The sequence below is a fragment of the Pleuronectes platessa genome, chromosome 23 (assembly GCF_947347685.1).
Source record: "Pleuronectes platessa chromosome 23, fPlePla1.1, whole genome shotgun sequence".
NCBI classification, from domain to species: domain Eukaryota; kingdom Metazoa; phylum Chordata; class Actinopteri; order Pleuronectiformes; family Pleuronectidae; genus Pleuronectes; species Pleuronectes platessa.
The window spans coordinates 6,676,230-6,701,277 of NC_070648.1; the positions used below are offsets into that span (position 1 = coordinate 6,676,230).

A 25,048-nucleotide genomic window follows, 5' to 3' on the forward strand; every position below is an offset into this window, starting at 1 on the left:
TAGTTGGAAACTGACTTCCTGGTATAATGAGGTCAGTTTTTTGGCTTTTAAGCATTTGCTGAGAAATGTGTTACATGCCTGAGAGGTTTACTTTTGACTGATGTGGGCTATTTCAGCGAGAATCTGTGCTGATGTGACTGTTTCAAAAAAAAAAAAAAAAATATTGGGACACAAGAGAAAATCCACAAAGCTTATTTGGCATCTGAAAACACAAAACTTCTCAGCCTCATGCTCAAGTCACACGTATTAGAGATGGAGGGGAACGTCAGGACACATCCATGCAGGGGTAAATGATGACAGGTGATTAAATGATGGTAGGTTCGATGCACTAATGGTTTGTACTTGGATGCAATGTCATTGAAATGATATTGATGAAATTTGACCATTTGATTCTAACACTACAGTTAGAATATACCAAACTACAGTTTGGTATATACGTATATATATACCGACTTTCAAACTGTGGCTTTGTGTCGTTTTAATTATTTTTTATTTCAAAAGGTCAAACCTCAAATTAAATGTTAAAAAAATGAAGGTGACAGGAATGTTACGGGGGGGAAATAACGTCCAAATACCTGAACATAAAACCGGCAAGAGCGCTCTCTTTTCTGCAGCTGCAACCCAGAGAAAATGCAACAGTTAGCGAAAAGGTCAACAACGCAAACAATTCCACTTGAAATACATTTCTGATTGAAAAAACAGACTTCACAGTAGCGAGGGGGGGGTAGGAAATGATAACCTCACTCTTGAAAAGTTAAAGGTTTCCTTCAAATAAATGGGGGGGAAATCAATACTTGTATTATGTTTGGAATCAGCAAAAAAAGCTAGAACTGAAATGATTCAGGAATATGGCTGTTACATTGAAAATGTCTTCCTTCCACACTAATACGTCTCATTTTAAAACACATCACCTTTGCTACATTAACCCGTTTTTGAGCATGCTAAAGTAGAATTTTGAATTATTTTATAAGAAACTCATGTCAAGACCATAATCAAAATAATGTATTTTGTATATTCGCCTCCTGATTCGGTCTTCAGGACGGATTGCTCCCTGATTTGGCAGGATCATATCATGTGATCCGTTTTCAGAAAATAAACAGCTAGCATCAACCAATCGAGAATGTGACATGGATACTGAATTACAAATGTTTGAGTATGAACTGACACTGGACTGTTTCTGTTTGAAAACATTAGTGTATTTGTGTGGACGCCTCTGCCACCACTAGGGGGAAGATAGTGGTCGCAACAATGGAGATAACCTGGAAACTAGAAGGAAGCTCTGATTCAAAATAGTGACTAGGCAGTGCACGGAGAGTGAATGGACTTCTGATTCAAACAGTGGAGCGACTCTGTGGATCAGCTGCTTGGTTCTGGTACCGTGCTAAATCCCGTGCAGATTAGCTCCAAAGAGCTACATGTCCCCATAAAGGCTCCTCTTGCTCTACATCCCAGCCCACTCTCCTGGAAACGGGCCCGACCACCACCGTTAGCCAGCTACCCTTTGATCACCAAAACGACACTGATCCCTCCATTCGCCAACTCGATCCTTTCATTGTCTGCTGTCAGAGAGTGTTGTTGCTTCGCTATCGAAATATAATATATCTTTAATTCGCTTAGCTCTTTGCAGATTGTGTCAGAAATGTTTGAACCTCGGGAGGTAAACACCCGCCACTGCCAGAGCAGAGAGGAAGAGGAGCGGTGGACTCCAGGGTTTCGTTTGGGAAAGCTCGCACTGGCAGAGGAAGACGAACACAAGAGAAAGCTATAGGTACATTCCCATAGATGTACCACACTGCCAGTATGGAGTGTGTTTCAGTGGAGAGAGAATTATGAATCAATCGCAAACCTGTGACCTCTTGAATAAATGATCCTGGTTTTTGAGGCGGGTTCACTCCCCTCAGCCCCAATTGGGTTTTCTTCTTCTCATTTCCTGGTTTTTTTTATGGGAGAAACTCAAGACTACGACAGCTCCTCCACCTCCGACGCTGTGTTTTATGAGAAACCTTCTTTTTTTTTTCTGTTTCAAGAGGCATTATAAACTCTAGTTGCTCCTCAATGTGAATTTACCCATCATGTTCCCTTCCGAGGCCTTTTGGCCATCTTTACTGCCTCCCATCTCCATTGGAGAAAACTGGCACTAAAATCTCAATGGGGACATCTGTGTCTGTTGTGGCAATGAAATAAAAAAGGCGCCCAGAAAAAAAAGCCATCCCGGAACAGGTGTTCAGCTCCTCTGCAAGTGAAGTCGCTCCAGCAAAATTAAAGACTGACATTTTAGAATTTCACTGACGTTTGCTTTCCCTGTTGGCTGCTCGGTGGACAAAGTATTATTCCCGACCCTCGGGAATGGGGAAGGGATGCATTAGCTTCGGCTTAAATGAAAACCACTGTACTCCCACAGCTTAGGTCAGGCCCACTGGAGTCTAGGCCCGTTTCATTAGTGGAATCATAAGAGCAAATGTGGCGCTTTTGACAAGTAGGACATGTGGATGACATCTTTGAGTGGGATGAATTTTTTAGAATGGACCGCAGCAGAGAAAAATGGTGGTTTTTAGTTTTGCCCGACAGCCCAGGACAAAATTGCAGGTATTTGTGGTGGGCGGGCCTCCTTTTTTGTAAATTCCCTATGGTTTCATAGTCAGGAAAAAAATGCCATATCATTTGTTTTTTGTTCTTTTTAATATTTCCGGGGCATTTTTAGGCCTTTCTTGATGGGGGATCACATGCAGCAAAGGAATCGACCTCTACCAGGCGAGCTATACGCCGCCCCAGCGCCAATTCATCTATAGTAAAACCTAATTTTCAGTAAGTGTTGATCTGAACATGGCGGGCTAGAAGAGGGATAGGTCCCCATTCGTTCAGGTCATGTTTATCCACCTCGTTACAGAATTAGTTCAGGGGATAAAAGGGATGGTTGGCTTGGCCTCTCATTACCTTGTTGAGGCTCCGGGCGGCGCTGTCTTTGCCGCCGGGCGTGAGGTTCCTCAGCTGGACGTCCAGGAGATCCACCAGCTGGACCATGGCCTTCACCGTGAAGGTGATGTCCCCCGCCTGGAGATTACTCTTGGTCTGCTCCGCCAACTCCCTGGCGATGACCGCAGCCGTCTCGCCGGCTTTAAGCTGAAGAAAACAAAAACAAAAATCAAATGGTGAGTGAAACGTGTTAATAGATATAGATAGATAGATAGATAGATAGATTACTTTATTCATCAACGAAGGGAAATTAAGTCGTCATAGCAGCAGGTATATTTGAATACAATAAAACACAATACAATAGAATAAAATAAAAAATATTGAGGTAGAAAGAATAAAAAAACAGGAACACAAGATAAATAGGTAGATAAGGTGCTGTGGCAAGATGATGGTAATGGTAATAGTACTGATGATATGATGGTAATGTTATTGTTAGACAGTAAGTACAGTATATATAGTATATAATATAACATAATATATATATTTATATACGATAGTAATTCTACCAGCATAATAGCAGTATATAGTAATAATGGCAGCAACAGTATATATAATAATAGTAAATATAATAATAATATGTACACATGTATAAATATTATATACAAAGAATTAGGGATGTCCCGATCCGATATTGATATCGGAAATCAGTCCGATATCAGCCAAAAAAGTGAATATCGGATTTTATCGGACTGAATCTAAAAACTCCGATATAAGCGCTCCGATATAAGCTGTCCATTTACCGCTACAGGACTTCTATAATAGGTGACTCTGGTTTGATCACACTCAAACACAGTAGGTGGTAATGCCCCTTAATTAACGTTGGTGCCGGCCGCGGAAGAAGAGCGTCTCTGATCCAGCATGCACAGCCCACGTGATCACAACAACGACAACGTGTGTGCCTGCAGCAAGGTGTAGTGATGTCGGCTGTGTGGAAGTATTTCGCTCAATTGGATAGACCTACAACCAATCAGAGCAACGTAGTATGTGACGTATGCTAAGCAACGCATTGTGAGTTATTTACTAACCCGGGTTCACACCGGACGCTTCAGCGCAGCGCCAAGCCTTAAATAACAGCTGTCTCCCATCCACTCCCATGTTAAAACTTTGTGCCGGTCACACCGGAGGCTGAAGCACCGCGAGGCAGCCTTGGCGCAGCGCGGTGCTTCAGCCTCCGGTGTGACCGGCACAAAGCCGTGCAGCGATCTACTGGATCAACGGGTGATATTATTAGCGCTGCCCGGCGGTTCAGCGTCGCTTCAGTGTCCGTTGTGAACAGCCAAGCGCCGGGGCGATAGGGATTAGCGCGGTGCTCTGGCGTCGCCTCCACGTTCTGTGTTCCTCTTTCAAAATGAATGCGCTGTCGATGTCTTCTAAAACAGACTCAATGGCAGCATCTACACATCTCAGCTCGCCAGCGGCAGGCATGTTTGTTGAAAACGAATTCAACCCGAGGGCACTTTGGTGACGTGGTTGATTACGTCACCGTTGATCATCTGTCAATCATCGTATAAAGCCCGCCCTGACAATCTGATTGGCCCAGTCCGGCCATAATTTTTTCCCAATGGAGCGACCCCAGACCGAACTGCCCGACCAAATCTGTTGTGGGCGGGGCTAAATTCGTCTGGCATCCAGGCTATGACAAACTACCACGGGACAGCAAAAAGGCAATGGCCATAACAGAAAAGATAGCCCAGTTTATTGTGCTTGATGACCAGCCCCTGTCGGTGGTGAGTAATGTCGGGTTTAAACGCTTAATGGAGCACCTCGAACCTCGCTACATTATTCCTATAGTTTTTGTTGTTTTTGTCCCTGCCCACAGTTGTTTCCAACATATGCTGACAGTAGAAAAATAACTGAAGTGAACTTGAATTGTTTGCACTTTAAAATTTAATTTATTCTATTCAATTGTATAATGATGTTGGTAACCAGTGGTTATTTTGCACTTTAAATATAACATTTTGTTTTCATTGGATTTGTTGAGGTAATACTCTTATGTTGAAGGTTAAAATTTATGTAACCAATTGGTTAATAATACATGGGTCAGTTTTTCCTATACCTACTGTTGCTGACTATTGTTTTCTGTTATATCACTACAACATCAGTAACAGTAACATCACTTTATCAAGCCTTTTCTAACATTCCACACAACAAAATAAGGAATAAATATATGTATGATTTGTGCCTATATCGTATCGTATTGATATCGGTATCGGCCAATACTCAAGGCTACAATATCGGTATCGTATCGGAAGTGAAAAAGTTGTATCGGGACATCCCTACAAAGAATATACAAAGAGTATGATGTAATATGATAGAATATCTTTAATGGCTGAGAATCTAAGCTCCGATAATACTTCTATTAATAATTTGTTTTCACTGTGGAATGCTTTTTACTGCGTTCCTCAGCCTACACACGGGAGATCATGGGGGAAACATGCCATCTTGCAATACATAAATGTACAGAGATAAATTCCCGTCAGCCTATGCATTTTCCATAACTGCTGCTATATTGCACGCAATTAATGTGTGAGATGGTTCTCAGCTGACTGTACACGGGGGCCAATAGTCTACCCCGGAAGCAATTATAAAATCAAACTGTTGAGGGAATTTCCCCAGATAGCCTTAGACCTTTATGAAACTGAAGGGGAGCACTGCAGCGTGAGGAGGCACACGTGGTACACAGAGGACAGATGCTCCTGGATATTCATTGTTCACACGTTTAAGATTATGTGACTTTTGTGTCTTGGGATTTATAAGCCAAAAAAATGGAGTCACATCATAATTGTTTGTGAGGGTTTGCTTTATTTTGTCCTCAACCAACTTTAATTCTCCACTTTTTTTTCCGGTTCCAAACATAATTTGGTGTCTTATTCATTTACCCTTAGTCTATACGCTTTGATAATACATTTAAAACATATAATAGTGTCCTTCGGAGTGAATAAGTAGTTTAGGTTTCAGTTTTTATTTTGAAAAATTGACTAGAATTAGTTTAGTTTTAGTCTTCTTATGAACTTGTGTTATGAGGAAATCCTTCATCCACCGAAGCTAAAAAAAAGGTGCGATGAAATAACACATTACATCAAACATGATACCAAGTAAACACCATGACCCATTAACTCTGCTGGACCCATAGCAGAGCCGGATAATTAGCACTCTCAGATGAATCGGAAGCAAAACTTTGTCGACATGAAAGGGCCAGAAGGAAGTTGCACAAACACAAACACACACAGCTCCCACCACATAACGTCTTGAGGAAAGCACAGTGCTAAAGCAACCTGGATTAATGTCTTCCCTTAACCTCCAGAACACCGGTGGGTTTAGATCTCCATTATATCTTAGTCATCCCACTGGGAATCACTGCAACGTGGGTGCCTGACCTTCTCCCTTCAAGGTTGGTTGCATGCACCCCATTGAGGGCATAGATCACTGGAGATGCATTCAGTTGCCCTTGAGGTGCTTTCATGTAAATAGTTGGATGAGACTCTCCTGCTCGGGTCTGTATGAAGGACTCTGTTGTCTTTGGTAAGATTTCAAATCCAGTGAGTGGAAAACAAATTAAACATCGGGGTCCAATCCGCAGGCTCCTGCTACAGGGGCCTCAAGTGCCGTCAAGTCTGTCAGAAGCCTGAGCAGGAAATGAGCAACAGGTAGTGGAGGGTGGGTGTTGTGTCAGATTTGAAAAGGGATGGCACAACATGAGATTAGGTCAGTGTGCAAAGAAGAGGCTCCAGTCACTTGTTCGGCACATCAGCAGCTGAGGATGTTGTTTCCAACTTGTAATACAGTTGTTTAATTCCCTCCTTCCATTGTTGCATAGCTTATTCTCCCAGTGATTCTCCAGCTCGATGGAAAAACACAAATATACCAGTAGAGATGCGGCTTAATTGGGAAAAGCAGTAGCAGGAGCTTTGAGAAATTGTATTTACAAGACACATAGTAACTAATCAAATACATAGATGTCTCATATTAGTTTTAAAAGTATCTAAGCTAGCTACTGAGCTAAATAAATATCCTTATCTATGCCCTTCTCCTTGTATCCATCTAACCGCGTTGCACTTGAGTCGGTGGGATCTTCTTCCTTTTCTTTCCGGCCCTTGCACCACACACATGGCCTTCACATTATTGCCTCCATTATTGGTGTAGCAAGCAGCACTCTGTCGTCCCCGACGTCCCATCTTCCCGGCGTCAGGTCAGCGTCGGGTCGATGCAGCAGACCATCAACTCGCCAGCGTGTGGATGATCTAAACGTTCAGTCCATCCATCAACACACCGAATCCAGCTCCGAGCTTTCATGACGTTATCTTGCAGCTTTTTCCGCGGCTGTTGAGCTATGATCTCACTCAGGCAGGATTTCTAAACAACCGTCAGAATCGCTTGAATACTGAAATTGTTGTGCAGTTTTATAGGAATCTGAGTTAGTGAACATTTGAACCGCCACCTCCTCGTGCTTGCGATGCTCCTGCACAGCACGCATCCTCCTGGGCAGAGCACCGGGGTGAGGGCTGCTGTGTCTGTGGAGGTCTTGCTGTGGTGCAGCTGTCTGGCGTGCAGCTGTCTGGCTCTGAGCTAACACGAGTCTCTCGCTGCCTCAACTCCTCTGTATGTGCTTCTCTGCCGGAGCATTTCAGGGGAATCTTTAAATTAGTGGGATTTCTTCTCCCTTTGAGCTACATCCCGCAAATGTCAGCGTCGCTCTTCATCATGACACATTTACTGTTGTCTACCTCGGGGTCACACTCAAAAGTATTCCCCATGTAGGACCGCGCTGTGCTCGCGGCATGCAACTTCAGCAATTTTCATAAAATCTTTTTGCACATAAATCAGTGTTTTCTGCTTCTACTTTGTTTTTACGGCATCCGACATCCGCTCAGATGAATCGCTGCCCCCTTCAGGGACCAGTGTGTGTTGTCTTCAATCTATTTGTCCTATCTATCGGGAAAGTGTCTCTTAAGACGGCAAACAGACCAGGACACTGTGGTTTTTACCTGCAGTTCTATTTGGTTTTATTTACGTTGCATTGACCATTGTAATTTTAAGGGGAATTTGAGAGTTAGAGTGTTTTTATCTACAAAGAGCTTGACCGATGTTTTTCCCGACTCTCTGTTTTTCAGATCCTCCTGATTTACAAATTAGCCGCTTGGCAAAAGGTAACTATGGCCTTCTGTGAACCGTGTTTGAACCACAAGTCAAATCTCCTGATGAAGGTTTGCAGACAACAGTGGAAAAAAGTCTTCCTTTGCTTTTTCTTCCTAATATCTGACTTATAAAGCTACACATGCATATTCTAGTGGCTAATGAGACTCGCCACAAACACTGAGAGGTTCTGCTCACAGACTTCTTCTTAGCACACACACTTGGCACAGTTCTTTACCCTGGTTTTCAAATCACGCTGAACATCGCTACCGAGCTAATAATGTCCCTTGATATCAGACATATCAAGTTGCCTTTATTTTTGGAGCCTCTGCTCGACACATATTTGAATAAACAGGCTTTAATTAAAAACAGAAGAGGATACAAACAAATATATCAATCAATTCTGTTTTTTCTGAGTGTCGCAGGGGGGCTGTGGAGACAATCTGGCACTGGGTGAGAGGCAGGGTACACACACTCATTAGGTCCCCTTTCATAAATACAGACACAAACAACCATTCAAACTCACATTCACACCTATGGAGAATTTAGAGTCTGCAATAAAATGTCCCCCAATCTGTTTGGAATGCGGGAGGTGGACGGCACACCCTGAGAAAACCCATTCAGACAAAAGGAGGGCATTCAAACTCCACCGTGCCACCATTAAAAAAATAATTAAACAAATGTTTTAGCAATGAAATAACCACAACTAGTATACAGTCAAGGTGCAGTCAAGGTGACTAAATGCATAAAACTATTTCAGTCTGATGTTTTAAAAGTTGGGCGAACTTCAAAGTTTTGACTATTACATCAGGTACAGAGAGATAAGACTCCGAAAACACAGTGGCACCGCATTAAAAAGTCCCACCTTGCTTCTTCCAGCATCACCTGCTATCTTTGTTTATTAGCGAAGCCAATTACACCGCCCTCTGCACAGAGGTGCACGCAGGAGAAAGTGTCTCTGGAAGTTGTTTCCCCCCCCCCCCCCCCCCCCCCCCTCCCCGCTCTCGTCTCTTAATGAGGAGCGCAGTGAACGCAGGGTAAATGGCTCCACACTCTCTGCTTATCTGAATCCTTGTTTTTTTTTTCTTTTCTAATTTGGTCTATATACGAAAAAAGCATCTGGTAATGAGCAGTGGCACGTACAGGACAGTGGCTTGAGATGGGAGACAACCAGATGGGCATTTCAGATCCCTGACAGGTTGATCTTCATTAATGTCTTACGGCGACAGGCACACGGCTCAAGTGTGATTTCCTTTTTTTTTTTAGATTAATAACACTTTTGTTAAAAATACACACAGTACTTGACTGATGCTTCTTTTTCCTGTAGATCTTAACAGGAAACTTTCACACGGCGACAAAATGGAGACAAAGCAAACCAGGCCTGGAAATTCAGAGAGAACTTTAGCTGTGAGTTAATTTCTCCACTCTCCATCCCATATCTGCAAACTGCCATTTGTTTAATGGGCCGCGCTCTATGCCATGGAGGGGATCATAAGTGTTATAACCATGCGTGCCTCGGGGTCCTATGAGTTTAAACGAGAACATTTCCCCGACATTACCTGCAATTCAGAACCTGGCAGCTCGGTCCTCTCCTGCAGTAAGCATCCCCCTCTTTTGATTTGATTATAGATTTAAACATGGGAAGCTTTAAGTGCAGCTTTGCATTATAACACGCCGGCAGAAGAGGGGATACAAATCGTTTGCGCTCGATAAATATGACAAATAACTACTGCATCATATAGGCCATGTTCCTGGTTAGCCATTTGCCACAGCAGCCCATTAAACTATGGTGCTGTGGTATAGGTTTTCACACCGACCCCACATACACACACAAGCCTCCCATTGAGTAAAGCCTCTCGCTGATCAATGACACTAATTGACCAATTAAAAAGAGACAAAGAACAAAAGAGAAAAACCCACAAAAACACAAGTCCTATGAACCAAAGCGATATATCCTCGGTAACCTCGATGTGGAATGGCGAGCTCTTCCAAATGTTATTTTCGGAGCAGGTCAAAGTGACTCAGGTTTGTTCTGACGTTCTTTTCTGTGTTTCTGTGGTTGTACTCTGCAACGGATCCGATCAGGCACTGTAAGGACAAAAAGCTCTCTACAAAAGGCAACCAGCTGTGATGTTACTTTAAGGGAACAGACTTTTTTCAGCTTGTTACATCATGCAGCTCGGTACCTTCTGGCTGATGAGGTTGACCCACGGGGAGGTGCAGTTGCTGAAGTCGGGTCCCTGGGGGTCCCAGTATCCCTCAGGGCCCACGCACATGTACGAGGCCACGCCTGGAGAGGGAACAAAGGCAGTGGAGACGTGTTAGGTCATAAAACATCAGCTAAAGTCATGTGTGTGTGTGTTTCTGCATGTGTTACTGAAAGTTTACTACAATTAGGTTTGCCTTAATTTCTCTTACTCCGTGATAGGTTGATGGATTACACAGGCCCGTCAGGCTTGTCCACTAATGTCTATTCCGTCTGTGTGTCAAGCACTTATTTCCAAAAGCCTGTCAAAATAAAGCTGTGACACCCCAAGACACACGACTCGTAAGTGATTAAAATAATGGATGATCTAAATGGATGATTTTATCTCTCAGCGACTGGCATGAAGTCGAGGGCCAGACGAGCTCGCCCAGACACTGTCTGTATTTAATCATTAAAAGCCAGACAGGGCCTGTGAGTGTGACAGTTCAAACTGCTGCACGCGGAGGAGGGAGAAAAAACTAACAACATACATGCCAATTAAATCTGCCATTGCTGAATTCAGCTAGAAAGGTCAATTAAGCTGGTCGGAGAGAGACCGTCTCTCCGCTGACAGAGATGTGATTTGTTAAGTAAGTGTCTGACAGTGTTGCATGTGGGCTCTGGCACAAATAAAACCCCCCGGATATATATCTATATAGCTATATCTATCTTTAAGCATTCAAATATAATGCGTCAACTTAAATACAGTTTAACCCAACATGTTGTTTATTCTGTGATAAATCCAATGGATGCAGTGGATATGAAAACAGTGTCTGTGACTTCTCTCCCTCACGCCCCTCAAGTAATGTCTGTATTTTCCGAGCTGACATCGACAAACGTCTTCACGCTGACATTAAATCGCCCTTGCTTGTACTTAAATATGGGGGGGGGGGGGGGGGGGGGGGCGGAGGGCGAGACGACCGGCATTAACAGATATCAATTTTGATTGACATATAATCTCCTTCCCCCGGATCCACCTTGGACAGCCTTACGTTTGATGGGTTTATAAGATAAGGGGGGGGGGGGGACTCTCTCTGGATCTCCGTCTATGTTGAGAGACAGGGGAGAGAAGGAGCATGAAAGAGTGCAGGGGGGGGAGAGAGACAGGGAGTGGGATTGGGGGCGTCGAGGGAATGGGGACGGGGGGCAGAATGACAGCGAGCGCAGTGAGGTAGATGGAAGGGGAGCTCGATGAACTTTCAAAGAGTGGCAGAGGAAGCTCGGCGGTGTCGTGTGAAGAGCGGCGGCCTTTGAGGAGGGGGGAGGGGGGGGGGCTGTGTTCCTCTTATCCTGCCACATGACGCCTGTTGGTGAGGTCTCGATGTCTGCTGGCGTTGCCCATTAATGAAGCCTGAGTGTGTGTGTGTGTGTGTGTGTGTGTGTGTGTGTGTGTGTGTGTGTGTGTGTGTGTGTGTGTGTGTGTGTGTGTGTTCGCTGATTGATGCAATGAACACAATTTCTGAGGCTTGGGGCCAGATCTCAGGATGTGATGTCACTCCCTGATGTGGGTGGAGCTGTCTTTTTAAAAAAAATCATGAGAAGGAAGTTTCAGAAAATCCCTGACAAAAGCAAATTTCAGCAAGTTAAGCACATTGAATTTGCGTAAGCTCTTATTGTGGGTTCGTAAGAATAAGGCATTGCCACCGCTGAGAGGCTTTATTTATGCAACATCATGTCAGACAGCACAAACCCACAATGCAATGGTTTCTAGGTTACCTTTAAGCTTGATTTCCATTTCCTCGTTTCAAGCACGCAGCATTATCTTCCACCTTCTAACACCAGAGCTTTTACTTTCAAATTTAAAGTCTCCGCTCAGTGGTCAGGTCTCATTATTATATGAACTCTGAGATAAGCACTTTTTTTTCTAACTCTCCAAGGTAAAGCTTTTATAACCCGAGCAGCCGAATTGGATTTATCTTATTGTCTACGTGTGTTCATTCTCTTTGGAGACAAAGACAAAAGCCGGAACAGCGTTTATTGAATGAAGTGGTTTGCAAAGCACAGCCGCTCTTCCACTGCACGGCACAAATACATTTAACCACAAATTAATAGTCAAAATAGCTATGTGTGTGTGCTAGTTCCCTGTCTCCATTCAGAAGTGATGCTAAGCTACATTTCCAACCCTGCCTCAGTGAGTCAGGAGTGAGACTGAAGACATAAAGCAGGAGAATGAGTTCTGCAGGGGGGGGGGGGGGGGGGGGGGTGTAAACATGCACAAAGCACACTCCAGTGACCGACATCAAGCAAACGAGGCTCACAGTGGACGGGGGCCTCCTAATGAGAGTATTGACATCTTCACAGAGACGGAGAAAAGGAGAGAAACAGTGTATACGTTTCACTTCTTTCATTTTTTTGGACGGCACAAAGACAATGTTTGAGGTTTCGGCTCATTAACCATCACGGTGTTTACCCTCCACCTACTGGAATGTGGCAACACAAACAGTTTGCTATTGTTCGTGTGCAGTGAGACGTCTGGGGACAAATTTAGAGAAGGACCACTCGCAACTGGAAACCTATTTTTGTAGTTTTGGCCAAAGTAGCTGCCGAGATTTTGAAAAACAATGATGTTACTACAATAACAATAATAAAAACTCCAATAAGGATGTTTTAATGGGCAAGGGACCATCAGCATTTGGATCTTAGCAAAACAAATTAAGGGAAGTCACTGTAGTGCGATACAAATGTTTCATGTCATTGAAAGGAGAACTTTTATGATTTTAAATTGGTTCAACCCTGAATTTGGAGTCTAACCTGACGTTGTTTACAAAGTAAGTGTCCAAATATGGATGAATAGATGCATTGATGTTCTGTTCAGATCTGCTCTGGTTATTGCTCACATGAGTAACAACAACACAAAACAGTAACCATGTTGTACCAAACTGGAATTCCCCTTTTAATATTTAACTTGACTGGCACTCAGTAGAGTGCAAACCTCCAGCAACAATCAACAGGCCCCTTAAGAAGCCACATTTAAATTCGCTAGATCCAGTCTTTTACTTAGATCATAAATTCTCATCATATTTTTCATTAAGATGCACAAAACATCCTCGGAGAAATAACTCTTTATGTTAAAGATCCTGGATCTGTCCCCTGATCCAGATCCTCAACTAAACGTAATGAGTTCTTCCCATTCCCCGCCACAATGGATTGTGGGTATTTAAGACGGGGACCCCGAGGAAGAGCCTTGCGCTGGAAATACCACTGGCATATTAATTGTTTAATGGGAACTCGTGGTGTTTTCTTCCCCTGACCTATACAACATCCTGGTAACATGTTCAGTAGTTTTTGTGTAATCCTGAATAACAAACAAACGCACAGATAATCTAATCTAATATCAAAATAATCTCCATTACCTATGGTTCCAGGTGGACAGAGCATCTTGGCCACCAGCCCCTGCTTGGTCCTGGGCCAGGAGATGTCCATCATCACCAGCGGGTTGCAGTACTCCACCCGGATGTTGGGCAGCTTGGAGGAGGGCGGCGGCGCTCCGTCCTCGTCCTCGGGGGACAAACCCTCAAGCGGCGTCCGCGGCGGTGCCACCACCTTCGCCGTCGTCCGTGGCCACTGAGCACCGGCGGCCGTCGTGGCTGGCGTCTTGGTGGTGGTCGTCCTGGCCACTGTGGACGTCAGGGTCACCGTGGTGGGTCGAGTGGTGGTCCTCGCCGTCGTGGTCGTTGTGTCCATGAAGACCATCACAGAGGAGGACGTTTCTGGAAGGAAGGAGGAAGGAGGAGGAGAGAGAACAAAATGAAGTGACGTCTTCTAGGGTAGAAATAAAGTGAAGATCGAGGGGTAAATGTCTTTTGCTTTTGTCTGTCACTATTCATTAATGTCTGAGAGGGAACGTTTATTTCCAGCGCTGGCGAAGAAGAGACAGAGCTTATGCGGCGAGCTTCCATTCTTCCCTCCTTTTCAATGTGTCACTTAAAGAGAAGATAGTTAAGGGGAGATCAATCGAGCTGGCAGGTGTGACTTGGATAAGCTAGCATGGTGTCTAGGATGGGGGGGGGCCCTCGCTGGCTAAGCTAACACACACACACCAGACGAACACACACTTCCAGCTGTGAGGTCTAAATGTAGTCATTGACGAGGGCATATCTCTGCGAGTCAATAGCTGGGTGTTGCGGCTTCACGCTATTTCTGGGTCAGCCGGGACAAAGTGGAATATCCATTTCCTGGACGGGAGCCCTCCCTGTGGTTCCACTCCAGGAGGCGCTTGATAATGACACTGTTTACCGGAGCTGTAGGGGAGACGGGGTGTCATAACTCCAACACACACACACACACACTCACACACACAAACACACAATAATCCTTTTTCTTCCCACTGAAATGCACAACCAGCTCCTCCTCCGCGCCCTGTCATCAATCATCCAATCTGCTCATCCTCTCTGTCCCTTCATCCTCCTCCTCCGCGGGCCCTGATTGGAAAATAAGGTCTCCAAATTCATTTAGTGAGAGACTCGGCTGAGCTGTGGCGGGTCAGAGGACACGGGAGGACGTCAGACTTCATAAAACATCAGGTTCCTTCGGCAATATTGCTCTTTAATATTCTTTATAGACTTGCATTGTTGATTTTGTACTCAGATTTCCTAACTACGCTGCACTGATGTTAGGTGAGAAAGATGGTTGGACGCTTCCTGTGGAGAGACGCTTTCTAAGAGACACAAACACAATCTGAGTGTTTGCACTAAAACACAATTTGGGATCGACACTGATTCCTTTTAGCGGGGAGATGCAATCAAAGTGACACGAGTGACAAATGGTCCCACTCTCTGCAGGAAAGGGGTGGGGAAAAAAACACACAATGCTTAAAGAGGGTCGATTTGAAGGGTTGGCAGGTGTAATGGACGTCACACATGCAGAGCACTTAGATAACGGACAACGCTGCTGAGGAAATCCAGCTCGGCAGGTTTCAATTTGCAATCGTGACCATTTCTCCGTGTGGCACGTTTATAAAAAAAGCGGGCGAAATAAGACTGAACAAATAAGTGCCGCCGCTTGGGAAACGGAAACACAACGCCGGAGGCTGTAATAACACAAACCACGCCGCCATCAGCAGTCGATGCATTCCGATGCTTAACAGCATTCAACGACAGCAGGGTTGATTAAATAGGTCGCCGCAGCGAGAGTCCCGGTGCTGATTGAGTATTTGTTATTTTCGCTTGCTAACAAAAGAGTCTGATGTGGTTGTTCTCAGACCTGTGGGTGTCTTGGACCCGGTGAGAAGGCGCTCCATCAGTGAAGTGGAGCTAAAACGAGAATCACATTGAAGGGCAATGTTAAGTTAAAGCGCAAAGAGGCAATAAGGCAGGCTATATGGTTCCCTTTCCACAAAAAACACCAATCAACCCAGTATGCAGGATGAAATGCAAAGTGGGAAACAAACTAAGTTAAAGGGAAGTCGCTTTAATTCAGTCGTAAACAGATGGAGACACTTGCATTAGGCATGTTCACACCCTGGCAGCCACACACTCAGTCACAAACCCTCGTTAACAACATGAACTGACACCACCACCCATCAACAGGGCTTTAAAAGAAAAATCACATGCATGCTCTAATAGACATTTAACGTTTCCACCAGCCAACAAGACATCACCATTTGCATCCTGTATTAACCAGTGTGAGACACCGTCATCAATCTGTGCCACGGCCGCCCAGTCCATCCTTCAACCGCAGCGATCATGCAAACAGGAGGGAGAGTTATCGCAGAGGACACCATGAGGGAATTTGTTCGATTTTTAAAGAGGAGAAGCAGTGATCGTTTCTAAACATGATTAAAATAAGCTGCTGGTGCTTTGACGGCGTTTATAGTGCAGGAGGCCATTAGAGCACCTCATGGAAATCTGGTTCTTGGGCATATTGAGGTCGGTGAAGGTCACGGGCGCACGGACCCCGATAAGCTGGTGGGTAGAAGGGTGTGCAGATGGGCCTGTGAGGATAAGGGAATTGCTGCGGTGGTCGGGTGCAGCTGATTCTGATTGTGACAGTGGTTTTTGTATTAATGCTGAGGGAGTTTGTCGCGTTCGAAAATGCAGAAGTGAGAAAGTAAAGCTGTGCAGGGATGTGTGCTGCAGGGGGCACAGTTTTACTAATGAAGAAGAAACCAAGTTTGATATTAGAGTTCTTTCTCCTTAAAAAATAATTAGGGTTTAAAGCTGAATAGGTTGTAACGCAAGGATAAGAAACATGTCCTACACATAAAAAGATTCGCTCCCATTTTATTATGGAATGACCAACAGCTTGTACGGCTCATGTTAGTTAATATAAGCAGCTATGTACAGTAAAATTAATTCTGCTTCTCTTCCACATCCAAGCACTGTTACCGACATACATGTAAACACACCATACGGTATTCAGAGACACGTATATTCCATCCGGACCCATTCCATTCCTCAGCAGAGTCAGCACAAAGTTTTATAGTCTCATTTTAGTAGCCACTGTGGACCGAATTGGTAACTACAGAAAATAATGACCTTCTTAATTGCCCTGTAGCTTCCAGGATGATATTTCACATTAGCCAACCTAAATAATGCAGCATGCATATGTGAGGAATGTGAGGAATCTCTGGCCGCAACAATATCAACAGCCTTCTGCGATATATCTTCCACTGGATGTAATGGACTAGGATGAGGATGGCTGTAAAGGCACAAATGGGAGCAATTACCTCTTCACGGAATCCAACCTGAACATTTACATGATTGATTCAGGTTCTTCAGAAATCCTACATATTCTTCATGCATCCAGTTTAACTCATCCTCTACCAGTACACCATACAGCAGAAGTGCCTACATTCCTTTATTATAATATTATATTTTATGAAATATTGTGGTCGCTAGAGCATGGCCCCTAGAAAAGAAAACAGGGAGCGGATCCCACATTTTAATGATGTGACTGCCAGGATGCTGATGTCCTTAATTTTCTAGCAATATTTCTATGAATACATGATATAAAAGAGCAAATACAAAAAAATGAACTCTGAATACCCTGCCATGAAAACCAAATTTTTTTTTTTCTATTTCTTTATGAACTCAACCTTTTATTTTGAAAAGCGAGCATGTACCGTTTCTTCTTTCAAACGTCACACGATCTTACTCCGAAGTTCATTTTCTCATAAAGTCAATTACTAGACTCACGTCTTTTAAATAAAGTTATCACGTCACCTCCTTTAACACCGATGGTAATATTACATTAGAGAGAAAATATACGACTGGAGGAAATCGCCGACCCAGCGTGAGGTTAATTCAGAGTCACTGGGAAACATGTCTAGAATGTAATTCCATTCTTTCCGGATGATCCTGTTGAGTCCGCTCTTAAATTATATTATTTTTTTTCCCCGAGTCCTCCGTCTAACACACAGCATGTTAACTACGCCTGCAACTAGAGAGGGAGAGAGAGAGGGAGAGGGAGAGGGAGAGAGATAGAGATAGAGAGAGAGAGAGAGAGAGAGAGAATAATGTGTCCTTGAGCAAACTTGTATATCTTTTCCACGAGATAGGCACCGGAAAAATAAGTAGAAGAAGAAGGAGGAGGAGGAGGAGGAGGAGGAGGAGGAGGAAAAAGGAGCCGACAGCAGCCACAGTATGGAGGCACTATCGCCTTGGAGACGACACAAGGACATTTTGTTTTGCTTTGCTAGCTCGCCCCATCCGATCCAAAGGGACAGAGAGAGAGAGAGAGAGAGAGAGGGAGAGAGAGAGAGAGGGAGAGGGAGTTAGCTGAAGTGTTTGGTATGCTCCGAGGGGCGTGCGAGTGACCTTACAGGAAGATTTGAACACACAAGTTTCTTAATGGGCCGGGGTCAAAAGAGGACTACACCAAAAGTTAGACCACAGATATATGACTGTACACGCATCACTATTTATTTCCTTGAAATTCTAACTCAACAAATATCACTTCTTCTCTTCTCATTTTGTTTTGCTTAATTTCTATATAGTTCAATCAAATAGTCAATAAACTTAAAGTAATTCATCTATTTTAACATTTTAAGATTCAATCCCCTTCTCAATGGCAATAAGAACTTAACCTACTCAAAGTCACCTATCAGCTGTTCAGGCTTCATAAGCCAGTGGCCTCAGGAGCGATCCGGTGCTTCCTCTCACCGAAACACCAGCTCCACTCATCATTCACGCTCCACTTCTATTACACAGACCCCCCCCCCCCCCACACACACACCAAAAACGCATGAAGTCTGTTCCCACCACACACGGAGCTTTGTGCTTCATTTCAAAGCATTCGTTTCAAACTAATTAGCTTCTCTCTCTCTCTCCCACTCTCTCTCTCTGTATCCCAGGGCTCGTGGCTTCCACAATTAGATAAGCCCACTCTACTTCGCACCGGGAGAAGAAGAAGAAAAAAAAATATGGTGTTACGAAATGAAACCAGTTTAATATGACTTGCCGTTTCCGCACCGAGAGCGGGGTTCGCCGGCTCCGAGGAACGTCTGGAGATCAAACGCGGGGCGGAGGGCTTTCGGGGGTGAAGACGAGGCGAGCGTCAGATGGTGAAATGACTCTTTCAGCCTCGTGCTGAACCCAATTACCTCCTAATTTTTGTATTTGAGCCTGTATGCGTGTTGCGTCAGGAGGTTATTCCGCAGACTTCACAAAATACTAGACGGTCTTTGTGTGATGTCACACATTTGCTGTACACGCGCCTGTTTAAAGGGGATAGAAAATGGGATTTCAGAGAGCCGGGACATGTATTTTTAACATTAATAAGTGGACTCGGAGCAAAAACTTATAACAGCTGTTAACGGGTCCCTCAGAAGGAAATTACACTCATATACTGGTTTCATTTGGCTGTTGGAACCCGGGGTGCTGCTCCCGCTATTGACTCATTCTCTCAAAGTTAGCTGTGATGTCCGGCAAATACAAGAGAGTGAAACCACGTTCATCATTGGGAGTAGTTTAAGCATCAAATATAAAAAATTTCTCATGTTCTCAAACACTTGTAGACACACAGGGCTAACAGATGTTTGGCAGTTTGACATTTTCCAATTAAACCTTCAAGTTGCAACTCTGAAATAAAATTAGAGAAATGATGCTGTTCTCATGAACTATAAGCTTTATAGCAGAGTTTTGAATAACAAGACTAAAATATTCCGAGGTTAGAAACATGGAGCTCAATATGAATCATATATTAATTATTTTTCTCTTTTTGTATTTCTATGTAATTTTTCTTTATTTTGCATCACTTTTAATGGCACCGTTGACCCTGTGTTAACTTGAAATGCATCAAACTTTAACTTGACAGATTTCAGCCATAACCTGCACAATTTGTCATGTTATGTGTTGGTTTTTGTACAGATTAGAGAGCTATGATATGTTGTGTTATCTTCAAGCAAAGTCTTACAGTCCTTAAGCCATACTGAGCTACCGTCTATAGATTCTGCCTTTCCTTCACCTATTAGACACTCTTCTGATTCTTGTGCAAAATAAATTAAATTAATTCCATTGCCTTGGGAATAGACCTTCAAAAAAGTATTTGCCAGCCAGACAGTAATTAGTGCCGTCACAAAATGTCATGATAACGATCTCGGACGCTTAGACAAAGTGTGAGAGTGGATGTGATGAATGAATAACAGAAGGAAGAAGTAGCTGCAGCCAAAAACAACAAGTTACACAAATGTGAAACCCTTTGACTCTGATAAAGTATTTCTTTTTCAAAAAGAGAAGGGTCAAAAAACAAATAACAGTGAAAGATTCGTCCCAGTGTGACTCTAACCGAAGGAATCAAAACAAAGACGAGAACTATTCTGGCTCAACATCTATTTTGAGCCGTCTCACTACATCAGTACCCGCTTCCTGATGAGCGTGATTCACCCTCCATCCCCCGCTGTTTATTTCCCACCACGACGCTACACGTGTCCCTCGTGAGCCGAGCAGAAGGGCTGGAAAAATATAAACGATGATAAAAGGGTCCTGTCGTTTAATGGCGCCTTTTGTGGCAGGCCCACAAATCCATCACGGAGTACAACTGGGATGTGGGGGGGGGGCTGCGGTAAATTATGCGGCCAGACATCCGGTAATGCTCCGATATCATCTGACATGATGAGAAGCGTAATGGATGGGAGCTATGCATTGTTTAGCAATTATTTTTTTTGGATTCCCGGGCTCTATGCCTGCCACTCGAGAGGGCGTCGGTGGAGGTCACACGGCACCGCGGCTGATATGTATGCACACGTGGACCCAAGCCCAGAGAGTATTGAAGTTAAGTGAAAGAGGATATTAATTATAAAGCGGAGCCTGCTTGTATCTGCACTGCAGTGGAAGTACTGAGGGTATATTCACTGGCTGCATTGAATGCATCCAGAGACATAAATACAGGTGCATGAATAGATTTCAACTCACCGGCTTTTGCTAAAGAAGCTTTTCCCTATTTGATTTGTATGTATTTGCTATTTTGTATGATGTTAAATAGCCTCGAGGCTCAAATGGTGACATGGATCTAAACGTCTATTCATACAGTTGTATTAAAAACCCACAGCACAAACCAATCCATATAAAGCAACTGAAAACTGAGGAATATTGGACGGGACTTTTTATTGTCCCAGCACCAAAACAGAGTCTGTCAGGCTACTGACAAGACCAGACATCCTCAAACGTACCAGGAAAAGCAAAGGGGGGGAAGAGGAGTGAGAGCACAGAGCAGGAGGGATCCAGACTCGCCAGGAGGGAAGACACCCTCCTCCCAGGTGTCACCGTTTGCCAAGTAAAACCTTGAGTGAGGCTTTTTTCAAAACACTGTCAACCAGGAGCCGAACTGGGCCAAACTGGATGAGGCGAAGCTTCGCGGAGAGAAAACTCTGACACCGGTGATAAAGAGAGTTAAAGATGCTTCAGAGGCCTCCAATCAGATTTACTCGGCTGATTGGCCAAAATAAATTACCCTGAGCTTGTGTGCCACCAAGCCTGTTAAATTTAATGTGGCAATTTTGGGGGCTCCGGCGAAAGCAATAGCCAAACACAAACACAAACACACACACACAGACACACACACACACACACACACACATCTATCAGGTGAAGAAAAAGAGCAGAGAGGAGGAGAAGAGCCCACACACACAACAGCATGACTGCAGTTACTCACAAATTGTTTGTTTGTGTGTTTGTTTGTTTTTTTGGTTAAATTAGTTGATATTCATCAATTGGAAAAGTTTTGGAAATCACTGCCAAAAACCAGCTCAGATCACACACGGCACAGCTGATCGGCTTATGTGAGGAAGTAACAGGTGTGTTTGAGGAAATGAGTGAAGGGAAAACTGGGGAAGCAAAGATGCAAGAATTATTTCGGCTCTGCACAATGAAAACAGACGTGAAAACAAACTAAATCGTATTCATTACATGAGGACAATATTCTGATTTGAAATCTTAGATACATTTTTGTATCCCATTTCTGTCAGGTGAGATGAACCTGGCTGTATTGTGGGATATTTGCAAGGCCAGTGATGAACGGCCATTTTGGAGGAGGGACGTCTGTCAAAATCATCTGATCAATTACAAAAACTTAACATTTCAAATTCCACATCAGAAAAAGGAATAGTACAAATTCTATGGTGCACAATTTAGCCAAAGACAATCAATCCTACACGAGTGTCTCCTGGAGTGGATCCCAGATGGCTGACAATAATCTCTATGATAAGCTCAGCATCAGGATTACTCTGGTCCCCAATCAGAGTCTTTCTTTTGATATTGGATATCTGCAAATAACTCGTCCAATCCGTGCACACTTCATTTACAATAATTAAATGTTGATTAGATCATAGTTGAGCATCTTGTTCCACATATTGGAAGCAACTGCTAATGGACCTAAAGTCCATCAGCTGAATGTATTGATGTGCTATGGATGAAAATCTTACACGACACAGATTCAGCTCGGACATGAAGACGTCTCACTCTGTCGGATTTGCTGGAATTGCAAAAAACACTTCCAGCAAACGCGGTTATATAGTAGCGTTGCAGAGTGGCCGCTCCTCTCTCTCTAACCATCTTCGACAAGCACCAATGGCGGCGTGCAGAGAGCATCGAGCATCACAGACGAGACCAAGCACCACCAGCATGTTTGTTATCTTAAGCGGCGACAGGGACATTAAGAAGCTGCAGCTGAACGTGTTACCGCGCTGCACCGCTGATGATTATGAGCGTTTCCCCTCTGTCCATTAAGATATTTCACTGTGAACATTGTTGTGCGACAATTCGGCCAGAACAGAGTCTCTAGCTCTTTCAATAGAAAAATATTCCAAATATAAATATAACCAAATAGTCTCGAAATATCGTAAAAAAATATATCAAAACTGTGTATTGATCTTTTGGCACCTTTAACCGGATTCAGATACAAATGTAATGACCCCCACGGACCCATGGGTAAAAACAAACAACGTTCTTGATGGAGATAATACAACAAAAGTCGACTAAAAACAGCAAAACACAACCGAAGAGATGATCAAGTTTTACAATACATCAGAAATTGTTCTACCATGAAGGAATCAGCTCAGAGGCTGTGAGCCCCGACAAGGCTCTCTCTGTTTCCACGCTAAAAAAAATCTAAAGCTGCATTAGTAACAGAGCCCCATTGTGCTGCGGCATTAAAGGGTTTGCAAGAAAAAAACTGTGCATTTGTGCATAAGTGTGTGTGTGTGTGTGTGTAGAATAAAATCATTCTAAACTATAATCCTAAGCCTCACACATCACATAGCAAAAAAATAATAAATCGCCCTCTGCTGGAGGTGCACCCGGCATGTGATAAGTGTGCAGCCCCACAAACAAGCATGTAGCCTACATTCCTAAGCCCTGACATCAAAAGGAGCTCCGTGCAGCATGTAAGACCGTTTTTTTTCATGGAATAGCTGCATTTAGTTCACAAAGCAAGAAATTCCTGAAAGCTTTGTAATCAAGGAAGCCGAGGTTTGGTGACAACACGCAGGGCGTCGCCGGAATATGCACAACAACACGTCAAAGTGCATCACTCAACAGACATGACAGGTAATGGAGGGCTGACGTGGAAAGCAGAGAAAGCCAAAAGGACGACGGTTCGCGCCGTCAACAGCAAACTGAGTCACACTCAGATTATCTCCACCAGACTCTGCCAGCGCGTGTTTACTGCTTAAGATGGCCTCTATCTATTTAGCATGTGTCAGGCACTGCCAACCGGGGCCAAGGCGACCAGAGCGGCGGCTGCTGCTGCTGCGGCATGAAGGTCGTCTGCGGCCTCACTCCGCACCCCTAGCAGGCCTGGCACTGTGCCTTTTGGCCAGATGGGAACATGTGGCAAAAATTAAGGAGCTACCAACCAGACAGTGAATGTATCCATGACACCCGCTGTGCCACATCTCATGCCCCAATTATGAGTCAACAAAAGAATCACTCCTGCAGCAGCCGAGGCAGACATCAAGCATTTGTCTCGCTGAAACCGGAGAAGAAGGGATCGCCTCACACTGTGGCAGAGTATCAACACACTAATGGCCTCTGTATTCTGTCAACACCAAGTGGAATTAAATGATAGACAACCCTGAATATCTACAAATGTATAAGCTGTTGACATAAATAGTGTATTAAGTATAATAGTATGCCTGTGCTGTAAAGTGCACCATCAGATTTTCTCATGCTGCTGCTTGTTTCTTTGCAGTCCTGTGGAGTCAGTGTCCAAGGCTCCAAGTGACGGCTTAGTTTGGCAAAGGTGAGGCTGGGAGTAATTTCTCATGTCAAGTTCAAGGAAAGCTACTGAATGGAGCAATGAACCCAGAAGCTTAGGAACTGCAAGCAATAGTAGACGGTAACTGGTCCGTAATTGTATAGCGCTTATATATTCTAGTCTTTGTGACCATTCAAATGGTTAACAGTGCTGTTTTTCACCCATTCACACACAAACATTCATACGGTTTTTGTCACAGATACCAGAAATGCACAAATCGGACTTTTCCCAATTGTGGCAACGTTACGTCAATTCCAGCCAATACTCCGAGCCGATCTAATAAAAGCACTGTTCTCCAAATTCAAAAACGTTATCTCATTGCATAGGTAGGAATATATAAGAAAGCTTACTATTAGGGATGAGTAGATAACAATTATATATAAGATAAATCTGAGGAAAAAGTTTCTTTACAGTATGTATAAGGTGTTTTATTAACATCAGTAGGCCGACTGCGATAAGCACGTTGCACATCCTGAGATACTTCTTGAGAGATTTAGTGAAGACTTGTTGACCTGAGACACTGAGCGCGATCTACATATTTAAATTACAGATGGTTTTGATGAGCAGTGACGTGCTTTTAGGAGGAAACAGTTAAGATGATTTGCCGTGTTGGTTTTGATGGAACACGACTCAGTTTCCAAGGGTGATTTCCTGGTAGCAAGTCCGCTGCTTCCTATCTGGACTCTTGGCATCATGCAACTTACACGAAATTTCAATTTATTCGTTTGGCAGACACTTTTATCGGAAGGGACTTGAAACTGAGCGCAGCACTAAAGCTCCGGTACAGTAGGGGACCTTGGGAGGAAGGACCATGTGTTGAAGCTGTTTGATAAAAGAAGTGCTGGAGACCAGGTGAAGAGGTGCAACGAAAAGTAGGGACGGTAAATGTGAGTTAGGCATGTTGGGAAGTCAGAGGGTGACAGGAGAGGCGGTGCTCTGGGAAGAGGTGAGAACCTTCCACCTTTAAGGGTTCTCGAAAGGAGAGAGGGACGCCATTAACAGCTC

At 43.9% G+C, this 25,048-nt stretch overlaps 1 protein-coding gene across 1 annotated transcript in view; it reads right to left on the reverse strand.

Moving 5' to 3' along the window:
• Positions 1–25,048, reverse strand: part of LOC128430603 (adhesion G protein-coupled receptor L3) — a 124,339-nt gene that overhangs the window by 54,493 nt on the left and 44,798 nt on the right. Inside the window, exons 5-8 of the mRNA XM_053416707.1 lie at positions 13,705–14,061; positions 10,293–10,396; positions 2,935–3,120; positions 576–614 (exon numbers count right to left, since the gene is read on the reverse strand). Coding sequence (XP_053272682.1) covers positions 576–614; positions 2,935–3,120; positions 10,293–10,396; positions 13,705–14,061 — 686 coding nt within the window. The remainder of the gene's footprint in view (positions 1–575; positions 615–2,934; positions 3,121–10,292; positions 10,397–13,704; positions 14,062–25,048) is intronic.